Here is a 25,892-nt window from a genome sequence, read left to right on the forward strand (position 1 = left end):
GGTGTGGGGTGGGATAGCGACGGGGAAAGGGGGATAATTAACTAGGTTACGCACGGCACAGTGCTGGGGTTAACGGCGTTTTCTAGAAGACGTGACAACGGGGACGCGGACGGGATATTTCGGGCACACCGGCGTGGTCCTTTTTGGCGTAGTTATCGTGTCGGTTAATGCTCCTGGGTCCTGGAGTCGATTGATCAAGTGAAACTTTTGCCTTTGACACAATTTTTGGCACGAGTAATTAATTCATTTTAACACGGTATGCCAAATAGTGACAATGTTTGGATGGCAGTGAGCATTGATGAAGTTTGATCCAGGAATTTGGATGCTTCAGTGTTAGAAATTGAAAGTGCCATCCATAAAGCTAGCCATGTAAAAAAATTAGGCTTGCTAATGTATCAACACATTTTGTTTTTTTAACTTAATATTTAATAATAAAATTTCTACATATATTAGACATGATGCTACATCTCACTAAAAGGATCTTGGATGTCGACTAAAGGAGAGGTGAATAGTCGAACCTGAAAATTTTTACAACTTCGAACAAATTGATCTCCAGAAATTTCGGAATTTCTGGAGAAATCTTTGGATTTTTCCGGAGAATGACAGATTTGAGCTGCAACCTCAAGATAAACTTGCTGAAAAGTAAATCGATGAATATAGGTTATGCAGAAGGTTGTTCTAAGCCTTTGGCACAAGGTAGCATAGCTGGAAACTTGCTAGAAAAGTAGATCGATCTCAAACCCTAAAAATGTGTTCTATGCTTGAATATGAACAAATTTAAGAACAACAAGCACAAGAGACACAAGAATTTGTTTCCCGGAGTTCAGCTTCACACCTTGAAGCCTACGTCTCCGTTGAGGACCCACGAAGCGTGGACTTTTCACTCCTAAGCCACTTGACGAAATCACCGGCTTGACGAAGAACAAAGTGATCAAGAGATGAAGATTCAGCTCACTAGCACTCTCCCTTGCTCTTTCTTAAATCCCTCCTCAAATCCCCACCAAATCTCACAAAGAATGCCAAAGGGGAGCAAAGAGGGGAGTTAGAAACTTTTCTAAAGTTCAGCACAGTGAGAGGTCAAGAGAGCTTCTGTGGGAGGGGGTGAGTTTCACCCCAAAACTAGCCATTGGGGGTTAAGTTCCGGAATTTCCCGGAACTTTCTTCGGAAACTTCCGGAACCTTCGGATTCTTCCGAAAATCTCTTCGAAAAAATCCGAACCTGCGGAACTTCTCCGGAAACTCTGTAACTTCCGAAATATTCTAGAAGATTCTTCGGAAAATTTCGGAACTCTCAAGTTAGCACCATTCTAAGTAACCTCATGTGATGTGCAGGAAAGGTGTCTCTCATTGGTTTGCTAGGTCATCTTGAGCACCTTTTTCAACGTAAAAATCAGAGATTTCGCATCCCTCGTAATAGTGCGGCATTCCTATACTCAAATTCAAACCGAAAATAAATTTAGTCTTCAACGTATGTTGTTCATTTATTCATTTTCTTTTGAGGGGTCCATCACGAGTGCTTCATGACCAATAATCCTTTTAAACTTGCTTATGCACTTAAAACTTTGTTAGATATTTAAGCTTGCGTCATTAAATCACCAAAATCCACTTAAGGAGGCCAAGATACTCTTCACTCACTTTTGTATTATGTATCAAATGCTAAATTTCACTGACTATGATTGGTCACTGAAATATAGTTTTGGATGTAATGTATGATTACGAAAGTGAGACTTTTTAGATTTTAAGCTGCAAGTTGGTGTTGCCGTACTTTGCTATTGACATCCATTGCACCATCCTTTGCTTATAAGATCAAAGTTAAAATGTTCTTCCATTTGTTCTAAAAGTTAGTACGTCACAACGGCAAGCTACCTTGCTCCCTTTTCATCTGCATATACGGTACACTTTGCTAAACCTTTTATTTTTACTCATGATGGGGTCGATTGATTTAACTTCAACCTTTTGCGATCCCAAATTTGGCAATAGTGACGTATTCATTTTTATACAATACTAGAGAGTGCCAATGTTCCAATGGCACTAAGCATCGATGAATTTTTGTCTAGTAATTCGATGCTCTAGTGTTGAGAAATTGAAAGTGTGATCCACAAAGCCAGTCAATTAGGTTTGCTAATGCAACAACACATATTTGTTGCAATCATTATATTATAATAAAGTTTTTATTTATACTATGGAACGATGCTACAATTCACTTTTTATATTGTGTATCAGTGTATCAAATGTTTAATCTCTCTTGATTACGGGGAATGTAGTGATGGATGTAATATATGATTGCAATAAGCACACCACATTTAAAAATTTAAGCTACAAGTTTAATAGGAAGCTCAATTGCGCTAACTTTGCTCACAGATTTACTCCCCTTCAAACTTTGATTTTTTTTGTTACCAACCACTCATCCAAACTTTGTATTATAACTTGAATTTGTGATGGGGATTCGAGGTTAGGGTTTGCGATTTCTGGGTTAGTGGTTACCTACATGTTCGACTCTAGAGGAAGCTTCGGAGCGACGCGCCGGCTGGCGGTGGAGGCAAAAGAGATGGCGGCGGAGCGGAGGTGGTAAGGGTGCAGCCGGAGCGGGCGGCGGGGACCTCCTGTGTGTGCTGGAAGGCGGTGGGGGCGTCGAGCTCAAAAAGGTTGTTGTTGGCGGCAAAGGTGGCGAAGGCCACTAGAGTCGGAATGAAGATGGGAGCAGTGGGGGAGCTCGGAGGAGAGGGAGGAAGGAGACGGCATCGAGCGTGAGGTAGAGGCGGTGTCGGGAGGGACATCAGGTGAAGAGGAGGAAGAAGATAAAGGGGAGAGAGAGCAAGCGGATCTAAGCCATTGCTTTGCGATCGGACGGCTGGAAGGAGTGGTTGATGGAAAAACGGAATGTCAACAATCAACAGCAAGACACATCCTTAGAGTTGTTCTTTTCATTTGTAATGAAGGAGTTAATACATGATAATATCAATTTACATGCTTCTTTTTCATGTACAAACTATCAGATGTGCTATGCTGTGCTGAATCTTTTACTGATGATGATATTTGCTATTGTTATTTATATTCTCTTCTACGAAGGTAGTATGATGTAAGACTTATTTTAAAGCTAACGTTTAGTATTGGCGTTACAATTCACTGTATGAGAGTATATTTGGCACATCTCCAATTCTTGCTAAAATGGCTTACTCTACCTCATTCGATGGAGTTGAAGCACTTTGTAAAAATATTTGGCAAAATACCTTTTGTTTTGGCTAATGAGATCTACTTTAAGCATTGGCGTTACAATTCACTGTATGAGAGCATGTTTGGCACATCTCCGATTCTTGCTAAAATGGCTCACTCTACCTCATTCGATGGAGTTGAAGCACTTTGTAAAAATATTTGGCAAAATACCTTTTGCTTTGGCTAATGAGATCTACTTTAATAGGAACGTGAAATGCAGGATAGAAGAAAATAATAAAAGCTACATTTTTAGCTTCTTGGATCTAATTTTATAAGAGAGCTTCTTGGATCTAATTTTATAAGATAGCTTCTTGGTTTAATCCATTTTAGTTTTTATGATTTAGCGGTGCTTCCTTAGACATGGAGAAGCTGCTCAAAAAGTTCTATTAAAAGATGACTTATGTGTCAATACCTATATAAACTTGTAAATAAAAATGCACCTAATATGTTTAGATGGACCTAACATGTTACCCAAAACAAAAGGGTAACTTGTGGACGTAGTAATACTTGGAAAATGGGCATGACCTGTCTATTAAAAAGAGTCAAAAACAGTGTGAAAAACTGAAGAACAGAATCATGTGAGCTGGCTTTGTTAACCTGCACGGTTCACCCCACCACCCACTGCTCCAACCCAAACCACTGCGCTACCCGCGGCGGGAAAAAGCCAAAAGCCCACCCCGCGCGTTCACACACCGCGGGCCGCAAAGCCCGCGAGGCGACCGGTTCGCTCCAACAGTCCAACGCCGTTCGCGCCGCACCACCAGTAGCCGCGCCCATTCCTTCCCGCCCCGTCGCGCGCCGCCACCTCCCCGCCGGCCATGCTGACCGGGCGGGAGAGCCTGGTCCGCCTCATCGGCCGGCGCCGCCGCTCCCCTCTCCCGGCCTCGCTCGCCGCCGTCCTATCCCCGTCCTGTCCTCTCCCCTCCGCCTCCCCCGCTCAGGTTGAAGTCAACCCCCGCCGCCCCGAACCCCGCGAAAACGTGCCGTCGATTGACATATCTCCGTTTTTATCCAGGCCGACGACGGGGGCGGCCCGGGCGAGGCGGCGGGGGTAGAGGCTGGTTCGTCCTATGGAGGAAGCGGCGGCGTCGGCGTGCGCGCGGAGTGGGTGTCCTGCCCCGTTTGCGGCGAGTCCATCCGCGGGTCGGATTACTGCGTCAACACCCACCTCGGTGCGTGTATACCTGCAGTGTTGAACGCTCACTTGTATTTACTGGGATGGAGAGTGTAGAATGTAGGCTACTTGTGCCGGCTCGGCTGGGTTTGTCCCGAAATGCTAGTAGCATTGGCGCCGACTGAAACGTTGCTACGACTCAAAAACAAACAAACAAGGGCCTAGAAGCCATATAATGTCAAATCATAAATTCACATCATTTGGTGTTTCTCTGTTCGTAGAGCAGTGGTTTATCAGTCAGAACCAGCTAGCCAAAGGTGTATATCCAACTATGCCACTTTCCTTTCTTCTCTTGGTTGGTTCAGTAGGTGAATAAGTTTGAGTGAAATTTACAAATGCACCACTACACATTTACAAGTGGTTATTGGTACTATATTACTAGTATTCTGGATGCATAAAGAGCATGTCATACATTTCGATACTATTCTGAAGATTGACTTTTGTGTTGGTATTAACTGTGCAGATATATGCCTTACAAGAGGAACGAAAAGAAAATTAACACAGAGCACCCTTCTTAATTTCAGATTCAGTAAAAAAGTTTCTGCTGAGCCTACTTCAAACAATTTGACCAACGAGGTTGAAACAGAAAGTGTGAAACAGATTGATGAAGATTTGTCAAGAAACCAAGAATTCATCTCGTTGGATAGTGACACTGAGAGTTCAAAGGCTGGTGCCACTATTTCATCATCTGGTTGTCTGAATGGCTCATTTCGCACTTCTAAGACGATTAGTACCTATGCACCTTCAAATACTATCTTGCCAGATGTGAAGGATGAACACTGCTCTTCTAGCATGCTTCCAACAGTAGCAACCTCTTGCAGTGATGATGCATGCGCAGACTTGGATTCTAGCACCACTATAACCGTTGACACTGTCATAGTAGGCCGGAGGTTCCATGAGAACATTGAATTGAGAGAGGATGCAGGCATTACTTTTCTGAGAGATCCTCAGAATGCTAAGGACTCTGATGCTATAAAGGTTTCCATCTTTTCCAAATAAAAAATATGGTAATACCCCCCATGTAGTGGATTTTTCTTAATACCATTGGTAGGTGCTTTATGCAGCGTCTGAATGCGAGATGCTTGGATACTTGCCTCGGGAGCTTGCTAAAGTTTTGGCTCCTCTAATGGACATGCACTATGTTGAATGCGAGGTGAAGTTCTCTTATTATTTTGCTAGAATGTTGTAGAGTGTAGGACAGCTTGCTGCCACTACTTTATGTAGCTGATTAGACATATACAGGTGGCTTTTATGTGGAATGCACTGCACTATGCTGAAAAAACTACATCTATCACTATCTTTCTTTCAAATTCCTTTTGGTTCACAAAGTAAACATATAATGATGATGAATAAACTAGCCTCGGTTATCGTAGTAGCTTCTCTGTAAAACCTCACCTGATGCAATCTGAATGGATGCTACTGAACACAGTTAACAATTTTCAGTAATCGTTTATGAATCGTCATTTCAGTGCTGCATTCACAGGCTGAGTACCTCTAAACTCCAGTAATATTACTTTATATATTTATGCTTGCAAAATTTGGCTACTTCTCCTCGGGAGGGGGGGCTGCCCTGTTCCAATTAACAGACCAACAAAAAGCTTTTGTACCAGCTTTGCTGATGATAGTAATCACTCAGCTTGCTATAGGGAGGCTGTAAGATTTCGGCTCCAAGTTGACCTAGGTCTTTGATTATCCATTTCTTTTTCTGCAGATAGACTTTTGCTTGCTGTGGGAAAAAAGATAGACTTTTGCTAGTAAGTAAATGGCTATTCTGCTTCTGATGTTCCCTTATTTTTTCTTATTAGGGATGTGTGGTTGGTTTGCCTGAACAACAGCTTGGCAATGTTCCTATCCAGATCACTATCCAGAAATGTAAAATTGACAATCAGATAAATGATGATCCGGAGTATTGGCAGTCCTTATGGGAAAAGTTCATCAGCACCGTTAAAAGTGGAAATTTTCAGCGACCTAGCAGTGCAAGATATCAGAGAAATTTTAATTTGATGATAGCAGATGTGATGGCCAACCATGCACATGTTTTTAGTGATATAGAAAGATCATTTTTAGGTTGTTTATTTTTTTCTTCCCCCTCTCACTTACATCTTTAATTTCTCATTGAACATGTCTTAATTGACTATTATACACTATTTCATTCAACAGCTTCTTTCAAGTCGTTATCAGATGATGGGCAACGGCTTTTTGTTAGGATCTACACTCGAAAAGGTTGGCTTTCCTGCCAAACAGTGATAAGTAAATGTTAATTGGGCTTCCTTTCTGCACCTTGCATATGTGCATACCTTAAAGTAGATGCTTAGGAACTGCCAGCATCAAATGCACTTGAGCAAATTTAGGGGATGTACAACATACAATCAGCAGCACTAATTTGTCAAAGGAAACTTTCCTCCACTTAATTTGCCCATTCTGGGCATTTTTGGAAAGAACATTCCCATCCTTGCACTGTCAAATATTTGCTACACCTTATTCTATTCCCATTCAGGTGATATAGGGTTGTCACGATTGATCCATAAGACTTAGGGCTTTCATGTTTGAGATGCCACAGCTTATATGTTAGGCATCGCAATGATGTATTGACTTTGTTACCAGTTCTTTAACAGCACCCATTCACAATCAAGCTTAGGGCATGTTCAGCTTCAGTAGCTTGATTAAAAATATTAAAATGGAGCCACTACTGAAGAAATATTTTTTTTAATCAAGGCTTACTTAACAAATAACCTTGCACTTGCCTAATTTTCTTACAGGGCCATGGTTCCGAAAGAGTACCATCTCGTATCGTGAGATATCAGATTTGGAGCATGCAGTCATGGAACTGAAGTGTAATAACCTGGCATCTAAATTTTGCTTGCTATTCTGCCTTTAGCTTGTTGAATTGAAAAACTGTTTCTCTATACAGTGGCAGGTTATATCAACATGCTTTCTTGCACTGTTGATCCATCTGAGTATGATATGAAGGAGATTCTTGATGTGTTAAGTGTTCCTGAAATTAAAGAAATTCTAAAGGAGCTTCCTAAGGTTTTCAATCTTGTCTTCAATACCTTTTCTAATCACTCACAAGTACACTATTTTCCTCTTGAGTAAATTGTCATATCCAGGATTTCTAAAGTGGCATTCTTATGCTATTACTTTGATCAGTCGATATATTATTTTTCTGAGATTCAGCCACTGCCCAACAGCCCAAGCATTGGCCCCTTGAAAGGTTGACTTTAAGAATCACCATTTGTTCATAAGTTGCCACTTTGGAAGCTACACACTACTTTAGGATTTCATGGTGGCACATATTTTTGCATACTCATATGATAAGCACCGATAAGTATCAAATTTGATGATGAAACTGTTGACATATGCATGATTAAAAATATCTGAGAATGCGTGGGGATGTCTGTATAACACCAAACAACACAACAATACACAACAGCAAGTGTATAATCTGTGAAATGATTTTACTGCCAAGGAATGGATGACTTGATGAGGTAATAGAGCTTTCATCCATCCATAGTTTCTGCCTACTAGCACTTGATGAAAATAATGTGAACACAAAATTATTTTTTCCCCTTCGGCATGTACAGAAATAGATTTGTGCTGTCTAGGTTCTTTATTATTCGTTAGAGGAGGGTTGATTTTCATTTTCTACCTTGTTTTCTCACTGGCCTATCTCCCTTTTAGGAAAACACAAGCTGCATACGTCGACACGAGCTTGCTTGCACCCTTCTGTCTTTATATCATAATGGTACCTGGTAAAGGCTCTTTGCTTGTTGCATTCTTGAGAATTGTGGCCTCAGTGTAATGAAAGTTCATCTCTTGAACATGCAGTGCATCACTACCAAAGCGAATCCTAAAATGGACAGGAACCTGCATAAGAATTTCTAAGATGGCAGATGAACTTTTGTGGCGTATTCAGGTGAATTCTTACTGCTTTTAACCATAAAGCTTAAATATTGCTTGGACAGTTGGACTGTTTAGTCTGGCAAGAGTATTATTTCATACAACAGCTATATTTGCATCAATGATGATCAAGTACAATCGTGCAGAGGCTCTTTTTTCTAAACGGTGATCAAGATCTTTCTTCCTTTCTATTAGTGGAATTTGGTGTGGTGAAGTTCCCAGACTATGCTTGCAGCATCTCTCACCACATTTTTCAAGAAAGAAGTGATCTGCTTGAGTATGAAGAGGTAACATTTCGATCCCCTTTTAAAAAAAGAAGAATAACGAGCCACTCGCCAGCTGTGTTTAATGTTTGCATTGCAAACAGGCTATCCGAGTTGCACAACTGATGGATGAATCCCTTGATAATAATAACATGGACTTGGTGACAAGATGCATTGACTTGTCTGAGAATCGACTATGCACTATGCCAAAACAAGAAAATGCAACTTCACCTGAACATTCCCCATCGTTCTTTTCACACTTTTCAGCTTCCTGGGTCTATTCGAAAATACTCACATTAGGTGTCTCTGTTTATGAACGAGACCGCAGGTAAGTTGTGATAACTGCTAAAATTATGGATCAACTCAAACTCTCTTCAGATGCATGAATTTTTTGTGATTTGTAAGATTTTGGGTGAACTGGAAACCTGAAGCAAACTAGAGTTCTTTTTTCCCTTTATTGTTGTGGTGACATGCCTTCTGGCTCGTGCTACATATTGGGATGCTTTGGTGTTGTAGCTGTTACATACTTGGGCATTTGACACAAGCACAAGTATAAATGACACTTGGTTGCACGTAGGGCTCATTAACTTCTTTCCTCAGAAAGCATCTTAGTAATATTGTTATTTTCATGCCAACTAAATTTTTTAGGTATGAAGATGCAATCAGGATTCTAAAGATACTGCTTAGTAAAGTTGCTTGTGATAGAAGGCGAGGGTATTGGACACTGAGGTTATCTGTTGATTTGGATCATATGGGTCGTCCAAATGAGAGCCTTTCCGTAGCTGAAGGGGGAGCAATTGATCCATGGGTCCGTGCTGGTTCAAAGTTCGCATTGCAAAGGAGGGTGCTGCGTTTAAGCAAACCTCCACGACGCTGGAAAGTTCCCAGTTATGCTGATTATGTTAAAAGGAATATAAAAGAGGTATATATCGCCCTGACTGTCATTGCGCTTTGTTTTCATACTAAACAATCTATGCTTGTTATGCTTCTCCTATTATTAGATGAACATTGAAGGAAGGCCATTAAATTGTGAGACAGGAGCAAAGAATTTATTTTATGGTTATGATGGGGAACTTTGTGGGGTAGAGCAGTTGGCTTTACAATATTATGCTGACGAAGGCGGTGGTTGGCGAGGTACCCATTCGGAAGGTGGCATTTGGATGACTATCTTTGGCCTTCTGATGTGGGATGTAATGTTTTCAGACATACAAGATGTTTTTCAGTCTAAATTCCAGGTATATGACCTGAACAATGCTTTCCTTTGTTGGAGGTGCACAACCATATTTCCTGCAAAGTCATCAGAACCTTGTAGTGGATTCTCATTAAATCCCTCATGGTTTTGTTTGATAGATTGTTGGACCTTATCATGTCTTTTACTTGTTCCCTACAGTAGTTTTCCGCAACTTGATTTGGGTGTTCTCTTGCAGACGGCTCCTCTTGATCTGGAAACAGATTATTTCTACAAATCAAGAAAGGACCTTGCAGAATCCCAGCTGAAGAAGATACAAGAAGGGATGGCTGAAGAGATGCTAATCAGCTCCTGGGAGCTACATCAGGGGACATCCTGCCGGGGCGTTAATTGGGACCGTCATTCCTTAACTGATCTACGGGCTGTCGTTGCGTGCATTGGCGGCCATCGCTTGGCATTGCTCCTGCGTCATCTAGCTGTTGATTACAGAAGCTGGTCTAGTGGAATGCCTGATCTACTGCTATGGCGTTTCCTTGATGAAAGAGGCGGAGGTGAAGCTAAACTTGTGGAGGTCAAAGGACCAAGGGACCAGCTGTCGGAGCAACAGCGTGCATGGATTCTTGTTCTCATGGATTTTGGATTTGATGTGGAAGTGTGCAAAGTAAGCCCAGTTACCAAGCGGAGATAGTTCCCTTCATAAGTTGCACCTAGCGTAACAATTTCATTTTATTGATTGATGATTTATGCATAAATATTTGTTTTTTTAAACATAAGTATTTGATTAATTTGAAGAGCAAATCTGTAACATGTAAACAGCGACATTGTTGTGATGTTGTACATAAGTAAAACATTATCGCCACCTATTTGGGCAGGGACGTTCTAACAAAGCTCTACTACTTTTGGAAAGATTGGAACCATCAGTTTTCTTCGGTTTGTTATAGTAAGTTACTCACTCCGTTTCGTTTCAAATTGTAGGTTGTTTCGATTTTTCTAGGTTCATAGATATTTATATGTATCTAGACATACACTATATTTAGATGCATACAAACATTTATGCACCTAGAAAAACCAAAACGACCTATAATTTTTGGACGGAGGGAGTAACTGCTTAATCGGTATGCTATGAGCTCTGTACTTGAGGGGTTGAGATCAGTGGGAACTGGCAATTGGTTACAGAGCAGCAATTGGCCAGAATCTACCACAAGTCCAAAACTTATCCTGTATATATGTACTTTCATAACCGAGAGTCACAATAGGCCACAGGATTGGATTCAACTAAAATTCTGACAAAAAGAAATATTACAGGACAAAATTTGTTTATGTTCGAGAGGCAGCGAGGCTCTTAAAGCTTATCTTGACCTTACGAAGGCACAGTTACAATTGACAGTAAGGCACAGTTACAAGTCTGACTGTCACGATGACCTGATACTGACAAGGTACAACAATGTGCAAATTCCCAGCTTGCAAAGAAAGCAAGCTTTTGCAACCACAAGGCCGCTTGATAAAATACCCTCAGCAAGAACTCCATACACAGAAGATAAAATACAGAGCATCCAATGTCGTGTAATTGTTCAAAGGCCATCTTAAGTATAGTACTGGCTTTCCTCCAGGCCAGGTGCTGCCTTTGATCTGATCTAGATGAATATGGCGCTAAACGCCTCCTCCATCGCTCTCCTCTTACTCAATTCAATAGTCCATCCGCCTGCTCGTGCTGCTCTCTCTGCACGCAGTCTCCTGGTCTCCTCGTCATCTCCTTGAAGAGGATCTGACCGACCGCCAATTGGTTGAGGGGGCATACCTGTGGGACGAGGCTGACCCATCCCACCAGGAACAGCAGCAGGCGCATACTGGCCCTGAAATCCTGCCCCACCACTAATACCCTGGGAACTCCCAACATCCTGTTGAAGATTTAAAAGCACCATGTGTTGGCATTTATACCATAGCAATTTGTTTTTTAATCAGAATACCACAGCAATCTAATCTAACCACCAAAAAGTATAAACCACATGAAATCAATGCATCAACTTCTCTTTTTAAGGGAAAAAAGTATCAAGTTAAAGCAGTACAGAATAGAGAAAGGTAATAAAAGAAAAATAGAGCTTGCAGTAGTTCTTTTACATGTGCGTCAAACCAGATAAGACTGAACATGTTCATAAGGATGCAAAGTGAAGATGACAGTAGCACCCCTTTTAAAAACTTCGTGCTTTGTCATGACACACGGTCAGATAGTTGCATAGGCAATATCTAACGATGCATGGCATCTATGCAAACATACATCATCTAAGGAGACAAAACACACATAATTAAGTTGGAGTGCAATTTCATAATTGGCTGAAATATACTAGCAAAGGATTCAATTTGCTAAGGGTTACACCTTCGATCACCAAATCAAAACTCCTGCATCGGCAGCTACCTTTCATCTAGACTAAAACACGCAGTCAATATTTGATTACACTAGTAATTACCACAAAACACATTGATAGGATGTCAAGGTGCTAAATCTAAAAGTTGGTACTTCAGGATTTATAGCATTTAATCACTACCATTTTCTGATGATATTTATAGCATTTAATCACTACCATTTTCTGATGATGTTTACTACTCCCTCTGTCCCAAATTATAGGTCGTTTTGGCTTTTGTTTTTTTTAGTCATGCAAGTATCAGACATTCAGACCCCTAAGTTGAAGAAGACAATACATACTTTAACAATCTTACAAAATATTTATTTCACAGGAAACATATAACTTAAAAATATCTACTGACCGTATCGTCGGCGTCGGTCTTTACAGGGTTCATCCTGCTTGCTTTAAGTGCTGCCGCAAGATCTTCAGCCTATCATGTAACAAATTGGCCATAAAAATAAACTGTTGTCAGTCAAAATATATAAATATGTCGAAGGTTAGAGCAAAACATTTCAACTGGAATTTCGCTGCCTCAATCAGAAGATCACATCAAAGAAAAGCACACCCTTTTTGCTCGGGACAAGACTATCTGCTCTGAATTTTCTTTCTGGTATCTTGCAATTTTAGCTTCGATCGCATCGACATCTATTCCTTCGATCAGGTTGAAAGCTTCAAAGAAACATAAAACCCTGCTAAGTTTCCACCAATTGGTACATTGCAAGAATGACAAATTTACAAACAGGGGAAAACAACTCACTCATATCCTCAACTTCTTCCAGATAATCGTTGTAGTCCTTCAGAGTAGGGAAATGTTCCCGCGTCTTGTTGAATCTGGACAAAAGATCCATACAAACAATCGAAGTTAGCAGCTTGACCAAAAAAATCCTTTTTCCTTTGACACAAAGAACCGGAGTTTTCAGGGTGTGGAGCGCACATGCTGGCCATCTTGCGGCGGATCGTCATCTCCTTAGCCCACGCATTCCCCCCGCCGCCAGACACCAGCACCATCTAGCCGCCGCCGCCGCCGCCTTGACCGCAGGATCAGCTGCCGCACTGCCGAGGACTCGCGCCGCAGCGGGTTCGAGCTGGGAAGTGATCAGGGTGGCTAGGGTTCGCCGGTTCGGAGGGGGGAGAGAAGGGCCGAAGGGGGATGAGATCATGAGATTGAAGCGAAGGCCTTGAACGGCAATTTGGGAGAAACAAAGAGGCTCTTCCGACAAATACACTTGTTTCAGTCGATCTGAGCCGTTTGCTGCCGATCGAACGGTTAAAATCTTGCACCTGTCAAGGGTTTAGACCGTCTTGCCCCTTCGCATCCACCGCACGTGACGAACGCCATGGCGCTGGCGATCCGCCTCCTCGGCCGCCGCCGGCTCCTCCCGCCGCCGCTCGCCGCCGCCGTTGCCCACCTCTCCGCCGCTACCCAGAGCCCCAGACACCAACACCTCCATCTTCCCATTCCCACGCTCCCGTTGCCCCCTCGCGAGCTCTCCCCTTTCGCCCTCCATTCGCGAAGCTTCTCGTGGTACTCCCGCTCCAGGCCCGACCCCGGTCCGGGGACCTCTGCCGCGGACACTCCCGGAGAGGAAGCATACGCTGAGAAGGAAAGCGTATACCTGGACAACCTGCATATCGTTGATGGAGAGGAAGGTGTCGCCAGCGCGGCCGGCGCTGCGGCGGATGCCGTGGGAGGTGCCGCCGGCGCCACGGCCGACGGCGTTGGGGGAGTATCGGAATTGGCTGGCAGCACAATGTCGGACCTCATGGACGGGTTCCATAGCCTCACCGGATTGCCGTGGTAGGCCTCTTGCAGCGGGAAAAAGCTGTCCATTTCCCGTTATTTCCGGCAACACGTCTTCTTGTGGCAATTTGAGACCATGCTTGGGCTTTTGAATGATCGTTTTTTTCGTACTTGAGACTGTTGATGTTCATCACAGGTGGATAACGATCTCCCTTTCAACTGTGGCCATGAGACTGTTGATACTTCCTGCCCTCATGGTACAACTTCAGAAGACTGCTAAAATTGGCCAAATAATCCAAAAAGGTAAGTAGTACCGCTGTTCTTCAAACCTTTCATTGCCTCGTGATGCAGCAACGCATCAGCTATCAGGGTTCCTGTAAACATATTTGATTAATATTGTTCTTCACCTTCCTGAATTTTAGCAGGAATACATTATACATTCCCAATGGTTTTATTTTTGTAATACCATCCAGTACAAACAATTAATGGTCAGTACCCCCTCCTGATGTAGCAATACAGTAATAGCATGGTAGTGCCTACTGCTTATGCTACGGGGGCCTTGATTTCAAACATACATTTGTTACATTGGATCTATACTGTGCATTTCCTCATGTGTTTCTGATTTGATTATCCTAAATCTTCTTTTTAAGTGTCCACTTCATTACCCCCTCCTCAGCCTGGAAGTAACTTACGTGAACAGTACACTCTGTTCTGGAGGAAAAGGAAGGAGCTTGGCTGTCCCTCCTTTCTTTGGAATTTTGCCTATTTTTCAGTACAGGTAATAATATAAATACTATGATAAGATGTCCTGACTTCTGCCCTTAACATGGTTCAATGTAGTTATAGATCCTATGATTGATGCCACAATTATTTTTGGAGTCATATTTTGCTGTTCCAAATCTATATTTTCCCATTTGGTATCAAAACTTAAAAATAGCATTTAAAACCGAACTAGCTTAATGTTATGTTGTCATCTCCTCTGCCCTCTGTATTATTGTTGCAGTTCCCTTGCTTTATTCTTTGGATGATGAGCATTCGGAGTATGTGCTTGAACAATCACCCAGGATTTGATAATGTATGTTCAAGGTATCTCTGTACTTAATTCTCATCTATTCATTTTACTACTCCCAAGTTTCCTGAAGAGAGTTATGATGTCTTAAGGTCATAATGCTAAGTAACCATATTTGTTGTTCATAAGTCTATTTTATATATATTCATGTTCTATGTTTGTTGTATTATGTTTAACGTTAAAGCATTCTGTTGTCAGTTACAGTTATGATGCAACTTATTGAAACTATAAGAGAACAATCATATTGACCAGATTCAATCCTAGAATTACTATGTCGCTGTTGGCCGATTGGATAGAGTTTAATATAGTTATTTGTACTTCACCTAGCTATGAGAAGAAGAAAAAGATGTCAAAGTGTGATGTACTGTAGTACCTGATTGGTACCATGTGACCTAAGGTGTTCTAGGGCACTACTGAGCTACTAGGGTTATCTTGCGCAGCATACCGTTAAGTTGCATATCTGGAGGTTGCAGCAGTTTTTTTTTTTGGAGATTTGGAGGTGTTGATAATTTTGTGGGCTGGTGGTGGAAGGGACTGTATACCTTGGGGCATGGTGAGGTGGTTGAAGAGATTGTGGGCTGGATTCAGCTGAGGTTAGTAAGCCAAAGTTGCCAGCATCAGGGATTCACAATGAATATGGATGACTGGGGTTTGATACTGCAAAGCTCATGCTGTGTTGGCACTCAATCAATAAGTTGTATTGAGTTGAAACATGGCATATATACAAGAGAACAAGTGGACATATCGGCAACACTTAGACTTGATGGGCTAAAAAGCCCAAAACAAAAACATATCAAGCTATACGCTAGTATTGATAGTACTATAGTTACCATTTATTTCCCAGATATATATAGTCTAATAGCAAATGTATCCTGTTTTTGAAGCATATATTCAACCTCTTGCAATTATTTATATTATTACACTTCATATTTAACTTCATTTTTGTTTAATATAAATTTAACTTCCTACTGTTTATTTCTGGACTGCTAAACAGGGTGGTATTCTGTGGTTCCATGACTTGACTGAGTTTCCACATGGCACTTTAGGTCCTATCTTTCCTATCTTAGTTGCTGGTCTCCATTATTTAAATGTTCAGGTACTTTTCTAGCGATTTTCTGTTTTGAAAGGCTTTGTCTACTAGTTTCCCTTTCCTACTGTGTTTCCTTTTGCTGTGTAAGTCTAGTCTCTAGTACTTGGTCAACACACAAAGTGTAGCAACTTAAAAAATTATGGCTGGGTTAATTTCCCTCTGGTAGGTTCTCATTGTGTGATCATTAGTTTTAATTTCATATATAGTTTTTGGCTAATAATCATGCAAGCAAGTTGGTGTATCTTTTGATGGTGACTTTGAGGGCCTGTTATGAGCTTAGATTAAACTAGTGCAGTAAGGGCTAACTCGTGTTGGACCGAGCATAAGTTGGTGGTGATTTTAATTTCTGTCAATCGTTGGTTATATGGATGGAACAATGTGTTGAGGTTCAAGTGATATTTCCACCTCATGAGTAAACACAGAGGGCATGTAATAAGCTTGACCATGTTCTGATAAAACCTTTTCAATGAAATCTGGAACATTCACAGTTCTTTTTGTCACTAAGTGGATAAGAAATGGCAATTTGTAATTCTATAAGCTGGGCGAAAGCCACAGCCTTCAAAGAGGTGAACCCAGGATGCTCACTCAAACGCACACGAACACAGTAGGACAAAGTGGTTTTGGTGCTGACGAATGCTTGCAGCTTTTCTGGTTTCCCCACTATATATAGCTGAATAGGAGCTACAATAAAGCCTGGGAATATCATCTAATGCAGAAAATAATTACTAAAATCTGCCTATTAGCATAGGGTAATAGCAGTAATAGGCTCTAAAGACTGCATCTAGACACCAACACGAACTTGGACACACAGGATTAGTTTCCAACACTGGGACGAGGATCTTGTTTATGCTAAACTGTCTTTGAGACTCTGACTTCTTGATCTGTTTCCTCAGATTTCTTTTCAGGGGTCCCAGATCAAGCACCATCCAGGAATTTTCGGCTTGCTGGCAAAGGTATGATCCAGAAAACCAGTCACAGGGATACATGTAGCTAGTTGACTAGCTATCACAAATTCTTAATAAGTTATCAACATGGGTGACCCATCACTCAGATTTTGTTGTGAAGAACATGGATGGTTTGTCCATCAATCAGAAAATCAAGTGTTTTTTCTTTGTTCAAGTGTATGTGGTGTATACTGCACTTGGGCAGTTGGCCTTCTGAAATATGACCCATATAATGTTGTTAACTTACTTGGTCCATGTGGGTATCCACACTTAATGGAATAAGTGTTGTTGACATGCCCAGACAGCTGTCGGTTGTCGTCTGGAGTAAATTATTGGACTAATGACAATGAGCTGCTGCTTTTACTTGTTTGGTGGCAACCATGGAGGCCAATTAAATACTTGTGGGTTTTGGATGGTGAATAATACTAGCATTACAACTATGTCCCACGGGTCTTCTTTGTGTTGTTATATTCAACTGGATCCACCACTGCCAAATGGCATTGATATTGCATTTATATGGATGTTATACTTGCGCAAAGCATTTTGGCTAAAAAAACCTGTGCTGATTGGTTGCTATACTGACTTTCTGATATAATATAATCGAGCTATGGTTGGCACATTGAATATGCACAATACCTTTCTTATAGTGGTATGAATTATGTTCGGTTAGCTGCTCTCAATTTTGCTGTCTATAGTTAGGTATTAAGAATTTCCCCTTTAGTAAGGTCCATTTGAAAATTGAAATACCTGTGAATTTATTTCTAGTTGACTGTTTACTTTGCACATGTTTCCTTCTCCCTCCCTACTTTTTATGTAAAGCTGTCCTGTTCTGAAAATATTTCTTTCTTGTTTGCAGTACTATAGAATATACTTGGATATACTGACTATCCCTTTGTTTCTTATCGCGTACGTGGTCCCTCAGGTCAGCTACTTGCATTTACCCTTTGTTCTTATTGCATATGTGATTCCTCTGGTCAGCTACTTGCATTTGGGTTTTCATGTGGTTACGAATGGATGATGTGCACAACATGTTGAGTACCATTTCGAAATATATTCTCAAGTTTGGCAGGCAGAGATTAATTAAAATAAATTGGCCTAACTATTATGGTGGAATTTGTTAATCTTTTCGAGAACGCGCATGCATGTATTTCATTAAGAAGTGGAATTTCATAATCACTGCAGATTCTTAGTATTTGCAATTGTTTCCAGCAACATGCTCTATTTGGCATATTGTTCCACTCACGTTACAATCCTTTGTGTCACAATAATGACAGGTAGATGCAACCTATTACTGCATGTGCTGTTACAAAGTTAACAGAGTTGGATGAACTAAGATTTTGCAACTGGAGAGGAAATTTGGTTCTGAAATCAGTTTTTTTTTCTCAAACACGCAGGAGAGTTGTGTATCATTGCATTAATATTTAATAGCAGAAGGGAAAACATACAATATACACCCACACACCCCACAGAAATCCGGTTTGGGTGCAGGGTTACAAACTAAAAGCATGATACTCTTACATTATGATATGATGTAAACTAATCAGCAGTAATTTGTTTAGTCAATGATGTTTTTGCTGCCCCAATCGAAAGAATGCAGTCCAAACTGGCCATGGAAGAAGTATAACACTCGTTTGCAACTTTTGCTTTAATCAAATAGCAATTCAGATGCTGAAGCCCGATTATTTAAAATCTTTGATTGGCAGGGAAGCCTGGTCTACTGGACTACAAATGGGTTATTTTCTGTAGCTCAGGTTAGAGCAATTGTTTCTTTTACTTGTATTATGAAGTCATTTCAGTTTGGATATTGTGAGAATCTTGTATTCATTTTATAGTAACTCTATGCCTAAAATCTAAATGTGATTTTATGGTAAAGTGATAATAAACCTCATCCAAAAAATAGGGAAGATGGGTCACATGTAGGGGTGGTAAAGGGCCCAATTAGCCTAACAATTTTAAGGATCCGGCTCAATAAGGGCCGGGCTAAAATACTATATGTTTTTGAACTAAATTAGGGCCGTGTTGGATTATAAAGGAGGCATAAGGGCCATGATCCATTACCACCTGTAGTCACATGTCCTGGTAGAATTATGTCATTCCTTTTTTTTCGGGTTTGCCATTAGTCAAATATCAACAAGGTAGGCATGTGTTGCAACACCCTTTTGCTCCTAAGAACATGGCCTGAATAATCAATAAGTACACCTTGAAGGAGATACTAAATAACCTAGAGCAGATGGTATCATAATGCAAGGATTGTCAAGAACCCAGAAGATGTTGCTTAGAACAGATAGATGCATCCCAACCTCTATTACTCGTGTAAAGCTCCAACAGGAAAAAATGCTTATGAATTCCCCTTTTTGTTTGTAATTTCCTGTTTTTGTCGTTTGAGCAAATCAGTTTCCATGTATTTTAATTTGAAAAAGCTTGATATGATGAAGTCAACATTATATACTTTATGTTATATTTTAATTTGTCAAATGATAAAAGTGCAGCAATTGTCCCTGAGAAATGGTGCTGTCCGCAAGCTGTTGGGATTGCCAGATATTAGAGCTCAGGTTGGTTACAGAGCAGAAAAGTCTCCTCTTGAGGGCCCTAAGATGATGCAGGTACAACCATTTATTTACATGCGCTAGTTAATTGCATTATATGTGATTGAATCATGATGCTGAAGTTTGTTCAATAATCCCCACCCCCACCCCCACCCCACATGACCATGCCAGACACTGAGGAATGTCCTTCATTTATTCTCTTCTCATATCCTGAATTTACACTTTTTTTAAAAAATATCATGAATTTACAGCGGTCACTGCTTGAAGATGCTGACTTGCAAACGAAATTGGCACCTTCTGATAATGGAAGTGCCAGTGAGAGCGCAACTCCTATGGAAGGAAATATATCCGAGTCCAGTTCACCTGAGGAGCTACTTGAAGTATGGATATTTACATATTTCCTTTTATCTTGGAATATTATTCCAGTATGAATTCTGAAGTACATACCTATATGTTTATCATTAGCAAGCATTACAGTATCTGGGAACTGGTCGCCGAGATCAAGCTATTCCACTGATCAGGTAAGTTGGTGTTAAGCTTTGTCTGATCACTTGTTGGCTACCATCTCCGTTTGTAAACAATAGAAGTTGATGAACAATGTTACCCACAGGACAGCAGTAGAGAGAAACCCTGATCTCTCTACAGCGTTAATTGGAATGGGACAAACACTGTTCTCAAACAGATTGTTTCCTGAAGCCTCAGAATGTTTTAAACATGCTATAGAAAAGGTCTGTTGCTACCTCAGATGGTTTTCAGTACTTCAAAGCTAATGATCTGAGGCAGTCATTTAAGACTTAATGCTCTCCATCTTGTAGATTCAAGAAGATGACCCTCTTCTTGTACTTGCACTTTTCGGGGCAGGTCTTTCACACGAGCGGCAGGTAGAGTATGCTACATTTGGACTCAGTTTATAAGAACATTAGGAATAGCAATGAACAACATAAGCACCAATCACGTCATTATCAATGTAGGGTGATAATGAGATGGCAATCAAGCTCCTGCAGAGAATAGCAGAGCTCAAGGAACCAGAAAAGCCCATCAACAAAACGTGCTACTTCCAAGGGATGGTTATTTTGGGAAGGTATAGTCCTTTGTAGACCTTTTCTTTTTGTTATAAGAGTCTTCCATTGGTCTGACGCCTGACGGCTAGCAACAGTCTACATGCTCCCTAAATATTAGTTGTGGTAGGGGGTATCTTGGCTCCATTCCTAGCTACATACATTTGTAATTCAACTCAATTTGTGATTTTTTTGTGGCCCAGCTTTCCTATAATGTTTTTTTTTAAACGAAAGCTTTCCTATAATGTTGGACAGTTACTAAAGGTGCTGAGATTGGTTTTTGCAGCATATTATCCAGAGAAGGCCGGAACTCTGAGGCTGCCAAATATTTGCAGATGGCTATCGCTTATGATCCTTCTGTAGAAAGACTTCTTAAGGAATGCGAGGAAGGAATGGATGATCAACCAAAGTCAGAGGAGAAATGACATGGTGGACCTGAAAAGATCATAGTAACAGAGAGAGCATACTGCTTTCATTTTTGGACATTAACACATGGTTTATTTGGCATGAAATTCTGGAACGTCAGCCAGCAAATCCTAGACCATACTTAGCCATAGAAGAAATATGAAACCAGTGGGTGGCAATGGCATGATTGGATTGCACGCCTTTGAAGTCTGCAGATACCTCACATAAATCTGATGTCCATTTCACACCACCCAGTGTGCTTGAGCCCAGACGACGTTATTACTTCTGTAGTCACTTGTGTCCTTGTGTAGAATATAGTCGCTTCAAATTATGTAAATTAAAATGCAGCAGGAATTTACACCTGATCTCATATTACTGAACATTTTTGCGTTTGATCGATCAAAAGTTTATTTCGTAGCTCAAATATTATTTTGTCAGTGGCGTAAGCCATCACAGATCTTGAGAACAGTTGAACATTCACACCTTCCATAACATTTTTGTAAAAGCTCTACTAATCAATTGACAATAATAGGAATTACTGTTCTTGCAACAGCAGCATCTCTCGCTGCATTCAAACCATTACGTGGAAGTAGCTTAAATAAGCCAATGATTCTTAAGCCGAGAACAACAGCTAACTGCGTGGGAAACAATCTTCTCAAACTCACCCCCACAAGCTCAGCACTATGTAAAGGTTTGATCTTGAGTGTGAAGCCTCATAGGCCCCAGTTACTTTGCATCCATTTCACTAGTACACAGGGAAATCAGGATCAACATCTTGTCCCCATGCCTGCAACCCACCGATGATATCCTTCGCAGAGGCAAACCCCTTCTCGCGGAGGAGCTTGACGGCTCTCTGAGAGTCATTGCCCCTTCTGCACAGGACAACCAAGGAAGGCTCTTTACCCAAGGCTGACACCGCTCCTTTTTCCTTCAGTGAGGTTTCGAGTGTGGGCAGCTTCTCTTCCAACATGGAGAGGGGGATGTTCAGAGACGGAGAAATCGAAGCGATTTGGAAGTGATGCGTGGGTCGTACGTCCAATAACAGATGAGGTTCACCATTATCAACCAATCTTTTGTAATCTCTACTAGTGATTCGGGCGTTCTCGGGGAGCAGTTTCACACTCGGTGCTGTCTGCAGTAAATGTAACAGTAGATGAGGCAACAAAAAACTCAAGATCATTCTTGATGTGATGTGCACTGCATCCATTCATTACCTTATCAGACATTGGTGATTGCGTGAAGTTCTCATAGTCAAACTTCTGAAAATCTTGTTCTGTGAAAACTGAATTTTCACCACAAAGGGTGCAATCTGGCAAGCTTCCACGAAGCTTAACCTGCAAAGATACATAGTTATAGACTTGATAATGAGCTCTATTAAGATATTGAATCTTATAGCTGTGCATTCAAGCACACAAACAACTTTCAAAGGTCAAACAGAGATGTTAATAGTTTGCAGGATGAGTAGAACTAGATGAAGGGTTAAAATCCACTTAACAAGAGACCTCCTGCAAATGGATGAATCCTCAAACAGGGTTCCAAATGCCATAGGCGACTGAAAATCATGAGTACTGGGAGAAGAAACCAGGCGATATCATGTCATTTTGGTTATTTTTGCAATGCTTTGGTCACTACTTAACAACTATATTCTCTTTGAAGTTAAAAGGTTTGTAAGATAAGAAACGGTGGAATATGACTGTCTGTTGGTCTGGTAGCCAAACATTAACTACTAGGAATAGGCTAGGTACGAGCTCTGAGCAAAGGTTCGGAAAACATTAAAAGAGGGAAGTCTTGAAACCCTGGCGAGCAATTGCTCTGTTCCCAAAATTTCAATTGCTTATCAAGCAAAAAAAAAAAACCCCTGCAAACACAACCAAGACATGGCCATCACAAGGATACCACACATTAGAATGTAAAGGTTCTTCCAACAAGAACAGAAAGACTCAAGGTTTCTCATTAATGCTGACAATAATACTATAGAAAAGATTACATTCCTGTCAGGACCTATTTCAATTCTTTTATGCTCAAACATGATTGGCAACACGCTATCCCACTATTGCAATTCATGTTACTGGTTCTGTGATAATTATACTAAAAAGAGCGTGCAAGTTAAAAGTAGATAGGAGGATGCAACATTGGTGACATCCCCCGCATGGTGGAGGGAGTTGGATGCATCACAGTGTTGGACTGTCATGATTTAAAGACAATAAATTTAAAGTGAAGTCACATATCACATACAATTCTAATACGAGCAGAGAGTGCGTCAAAAAGTAGCATCCTTCCGCATAGGGGTTCACCAACGGCAGTCGCAACCTTTATAGCCTCCAGAGCTTGTAGACAGCCAATCACTCCAGGAACTAGTCAACAAAAGAGTAGTTTTAGTCCACCAGTGCAAACTATGTCTAAGAAAGTAATTAACAAAGTGCTAATTATAATAACTAGCAGCTAACTATATAAACTAATAAGCTGGAACAAAGGTGTCTACACTGATCTGTTGTAGATACAGAGTAAATATCACAACATTTAGTAAGAACATCTTGAAGAAAAACCCACTATAGTAATTACATCATTGAGTGAACCTACCAAAACCTGTAGTCATTCATTAGTTAAGGATTAATATGGACATGAAAAAAGGTTACACAACATCAGAGCTCTTACTCATGATTTAGTTTCCTATTTAGATTGAACCGTTGAAGTCCACATCATACAAAGAAGTTTGTGTATGGATTTGAAGAAGGTTGAACAAAAAATATTCTAATTCATACTTTGAATGCTGCAAAGTGTTTGTTATTGTCATGAAGGGCGCTTAGAGAGTCACCTACCAACCCCAAGAACACCACTGTCTGAGCATCTCTGGCAGGCTGCCACAGGTGGTGGACTTGGAAAGAGGCACCGGTAGCATGGACTTCCATTGTGATGATAAACTGTCAACTGTTAGAGAAGTCAATGAATGACTGAATTAAAAATATAAGGTGAAGTAAAAAAAGTACAATATCTTTGGAAAGGAAGATATTTGCCTGCCCTTCCAAACCTAATGCCGCACCGGATATAAGTGGCTGCACAAATTAGGTAAAATCTCAGGGATTGATCATTGAATGATGCAATGTATCAACAAAAGGCTCTTGCACTTATTGTATTGATGGAGAAATTTACTTAGCAACAAGCTAACATGCCAGAGGACAGAATTTCATATCAAAGTATAGCATGCATTACTTACAACAACAAAAAGCAAAATTACCTTGTTCAGCAGAACACAACAATCACTGATCATATACCTAGTAGGAAGGTTGTCAGTTGCATCAACAACTATATCATATCTGCAGTTGTTTTAGTTAATGCTGAAAACGAGAGGACTGAATTTCAGAAAAAAAAAAAGAAAATCCTCTGTCATATGAGATTCTGTAAGGATACTTCCGCACAATCTCCAATGCATTGCACGGCTTCAGAGTATGGTGATGCTCTACCACCTTGATAGAGGAATTAATCCTGATTTAAGGCAATCAAATATTACAACATTTGCTTGGCAATCAATGTTTAGAGAATCAGCTGAAAGGATAGACTCTTACTCATGGCAAGCATCAGCTGCTGACTTCACTTTTGCTTGTCCAACATATGCTTCTTTGTGGATTATCTGAGAGTAAGAACAAAAAACAAGGTTAGCATTTATACACCATATGACTATCACAGATTAAAACAACCAATTCTGAATGGGAACTATTTTCAAGATTGTTCTCTCCCAATTGACTACATTTTGTAGCTTATGATAATTCTGTTACCAATAAGTATGCATCGTTCAGATAATTCAGAGACCAGAATAACCAAAAAAGAGAGAACAATAGATAAGAGGGACAAAAAAACATGCCAAATTATTTCTACCTGTCGATGAAGGTTATTCAGTTCAACATCATCACCATCCACAATGCCCAAGCAACCTAATAAGATAACAAATGCATTGCGAATGCAACAATATCAGGGAACTTGAGCTCAATAACATATTAAAGCACTCTCCAAATAAGGAGAATGACGATGCCTAAAAATCAAACTTCTAATTTCAGAAATCTAAATGCTTCCTTGTGAAACTAAAGTTAAACACAACTTCGCAGCAGAGATGAACATTACCGACACCACAGGCTGCTAGGTACAATGCCACGGGAGAGCCCAAACCTCCGGCCCCGACCACTAAAATCGACGACTGTGACAGCTTCCGCTGGCCTGCGAGACAAAGCATCAGAGGATCAGTCCAGGCGAGCTTACTACACTGCACATTTTCTTTACCAATACACTGCACCATTGATTGAATTGAGCATACGACTTTGTGAATTGTGATAACACATTCGAAGCAGAAGGGGGCAGTTTTTGAAGTAACCAGGAAACCACACTAACGGAAGCAAGTCTAAACCTTTGGAAACGAGACAACTGACCTTCGACCCCGAAGTCCGGGAGGAGGAGGTGGCGGCTGTACCGGTAGATCATGTCCGCCGGGAGACCACCGTCCGGCGCAAACCCGTTCCCTCTGCGGCTCCTGCACGCGACGCTCCCGTCGCACGATCCGTCCACCACTCCTCTCCCCGCCGCCGCACCATCCACTCCCGCAGGCCCCACCTCGAGCTGCGACTCCAGCAGCCGTATCCGGCCGTCGAGCTCCTCCCGCTGCGCCCGTAGCTTCTTCAGCTCCCCCTCTATCGCCTCCCTCCTCCTCCTCCCGACGCCGCCGCCGCCGTCCATCCCGCCGAACCTGGACGCTGCTTTGCTCACCGCTGCCGTGTCGCCTCAGCCGCCGAAATTGTGTCGCCAGTTCGCCACAGCCGCCGAAATTAACCAGCCGAGCATTCCAATGGCCCGGACCACGTAGGCACATACGTAAAGCCCGGCCCACGTAGACGCTTACGTAAAGGCCTGGC

General features: G+C 41.2%; 4 protein-coding genes across 4 annotated transcripts; 2 read left to right on the forward strand and 2 right to left on the reverse strand.

Annotated features, from left to right (window-relative positions):
• The first annotated feature begins 3,929 nt into the window (after positions 1-3,929).
• On the forward strand, positions 3,930-10,645 carry LOC101774052 (fanconi-associated nuclease 1 homolog). Its single transcript, XM_012845124.3, has 15 exons — positions 3,930-4,154; positions 4,229-4,385; positions 4,851-5,365; positions 5,439-5,540; positions 6,193-6,454; positions 6,548-6,610; positions 7,147-7,221; positions 7,299-7,417; positions 8,069-8,139; positions 8,216-8,303; positions 8,434-8,574; positions 8,655-8,878; positions 9,199-9,472; positions 9,552-9,785; positions 9,978-10,645. The coding sequence occupies exons 1-15, from the start codon at positions 4,032-4,034 to the stop codon at positions 10,425-10,427; spliced, it is 2,898 nt and encodes a 965-aa protein (XP_012700578.1). The 5' UTR covers positions 3,930-4,031; the 3' UTR covers positions 10,428-10,645.
• A 339-nt stretch (positions 10,646-10,984) lies between these two features.
• On the reverse strand, positions 10,985-13,335 carry LOC101774459. Its single transcript, XM_004964673.3, has 5 exons — positions 13,076-13,335; positions 12,899-12,972; positions 12,707-12,810; positions 12,503-12,571; positions 10,985-11,637 (listed from the first exon to the last, which is right to left on the reverse strand). The coding sequence occupies exons 1-5, from the start codon at positions 13,147-13,149 to the stop codon at positions 11,374-11,376; spliced, it is 585 nt and encodes a 194-aa protein (XP_004964730.1). The 5' UTR covers positions 13,150-13,335; the 3' UTR covers positions 10,985-11,373.
• A 106-nt stretch (positions 13,336-13,441) lies between these two features.
• LOC101774853 (ALBINO3-like protein 2, chloroplastic) lies at positions 13,442-21,418 on the forward strand. The gene is made up of 15 exons (XM_004964674.3): positions 13,442-13,939; positions 14,079-14,185; positions 14,533-14,660; positions 14,886-14,957; positions 15,946-16,047; positions 16,935-16,994; positions 17,842-17,907; positions 18,689-18,736; positions 19,475-19,588; positions 19,783-19,911; positions 19,997-20,052; positions 20,142-20,259; positions 20,347-20,412; positions 20,503-20,612; positions 20,876-21,418. The coding sequence occupies exons 1-15, from the start codon at positions 13,479-13,481 to the stop codon at positions 21,012-21,014; spliced, it is 1,776 nt and encodes a 591-aa protein (XP_004964731.1). The 5' UTR covers positions 13,442-13,478; the 3' UTR covers positions 21,015-21,418.
• Positions 21,419-21,453: 35 nt separating this feature from the next.
• On the reverse strand, positions 21,454-25,883 carry LOC101775257 (adenylyltransferase and sulfurtransferase MOCS3-1). The gene is made up of 11 exons (XM_004964675.3): positions 25,413-25,883; positions 25,111-25,203; positions 24,868-24,923; positions 24,558-24,622; positions 24,403-24,477; positions 24,230-24,308; positions 24,009-24,047; positions 23,814-23,922; positions 23,230-23,348; positions 22,209-22,328; positions 21,454-22,126 (listed from the first exon to the last, which is right to left on the reverse strand). The coding sequence occupies exons 1-11, from the start codon at positions 25,714-25,716 to the stop codon at positions 21,740-21,742; spliced, it is 1,446 nt and encodes a 481-aa protein (XP_004964732.1). The 5' UTR covers positions 25,717-25,883; the 3' UTR covers positions 21,454-21,739.
• Between the last annotated feature and the right edge of the window lie 9 nt (positions 25,884-25,892).

The sequence above is a fragment of the Setaria italica genome, chromosome IV (assembly GCF_000263155.2).
Source record: "Setaria italica strain Yugu1 chromosome IV, Setaria_italica_v2.0, whole genome shotgun sequence".
Taxonomy (NCBI): Eukaryota; Viridiplantae; Streptophyta; class Magnoliopsida; order Poales; family Poaceae; genus Setaria; species Setaria italica.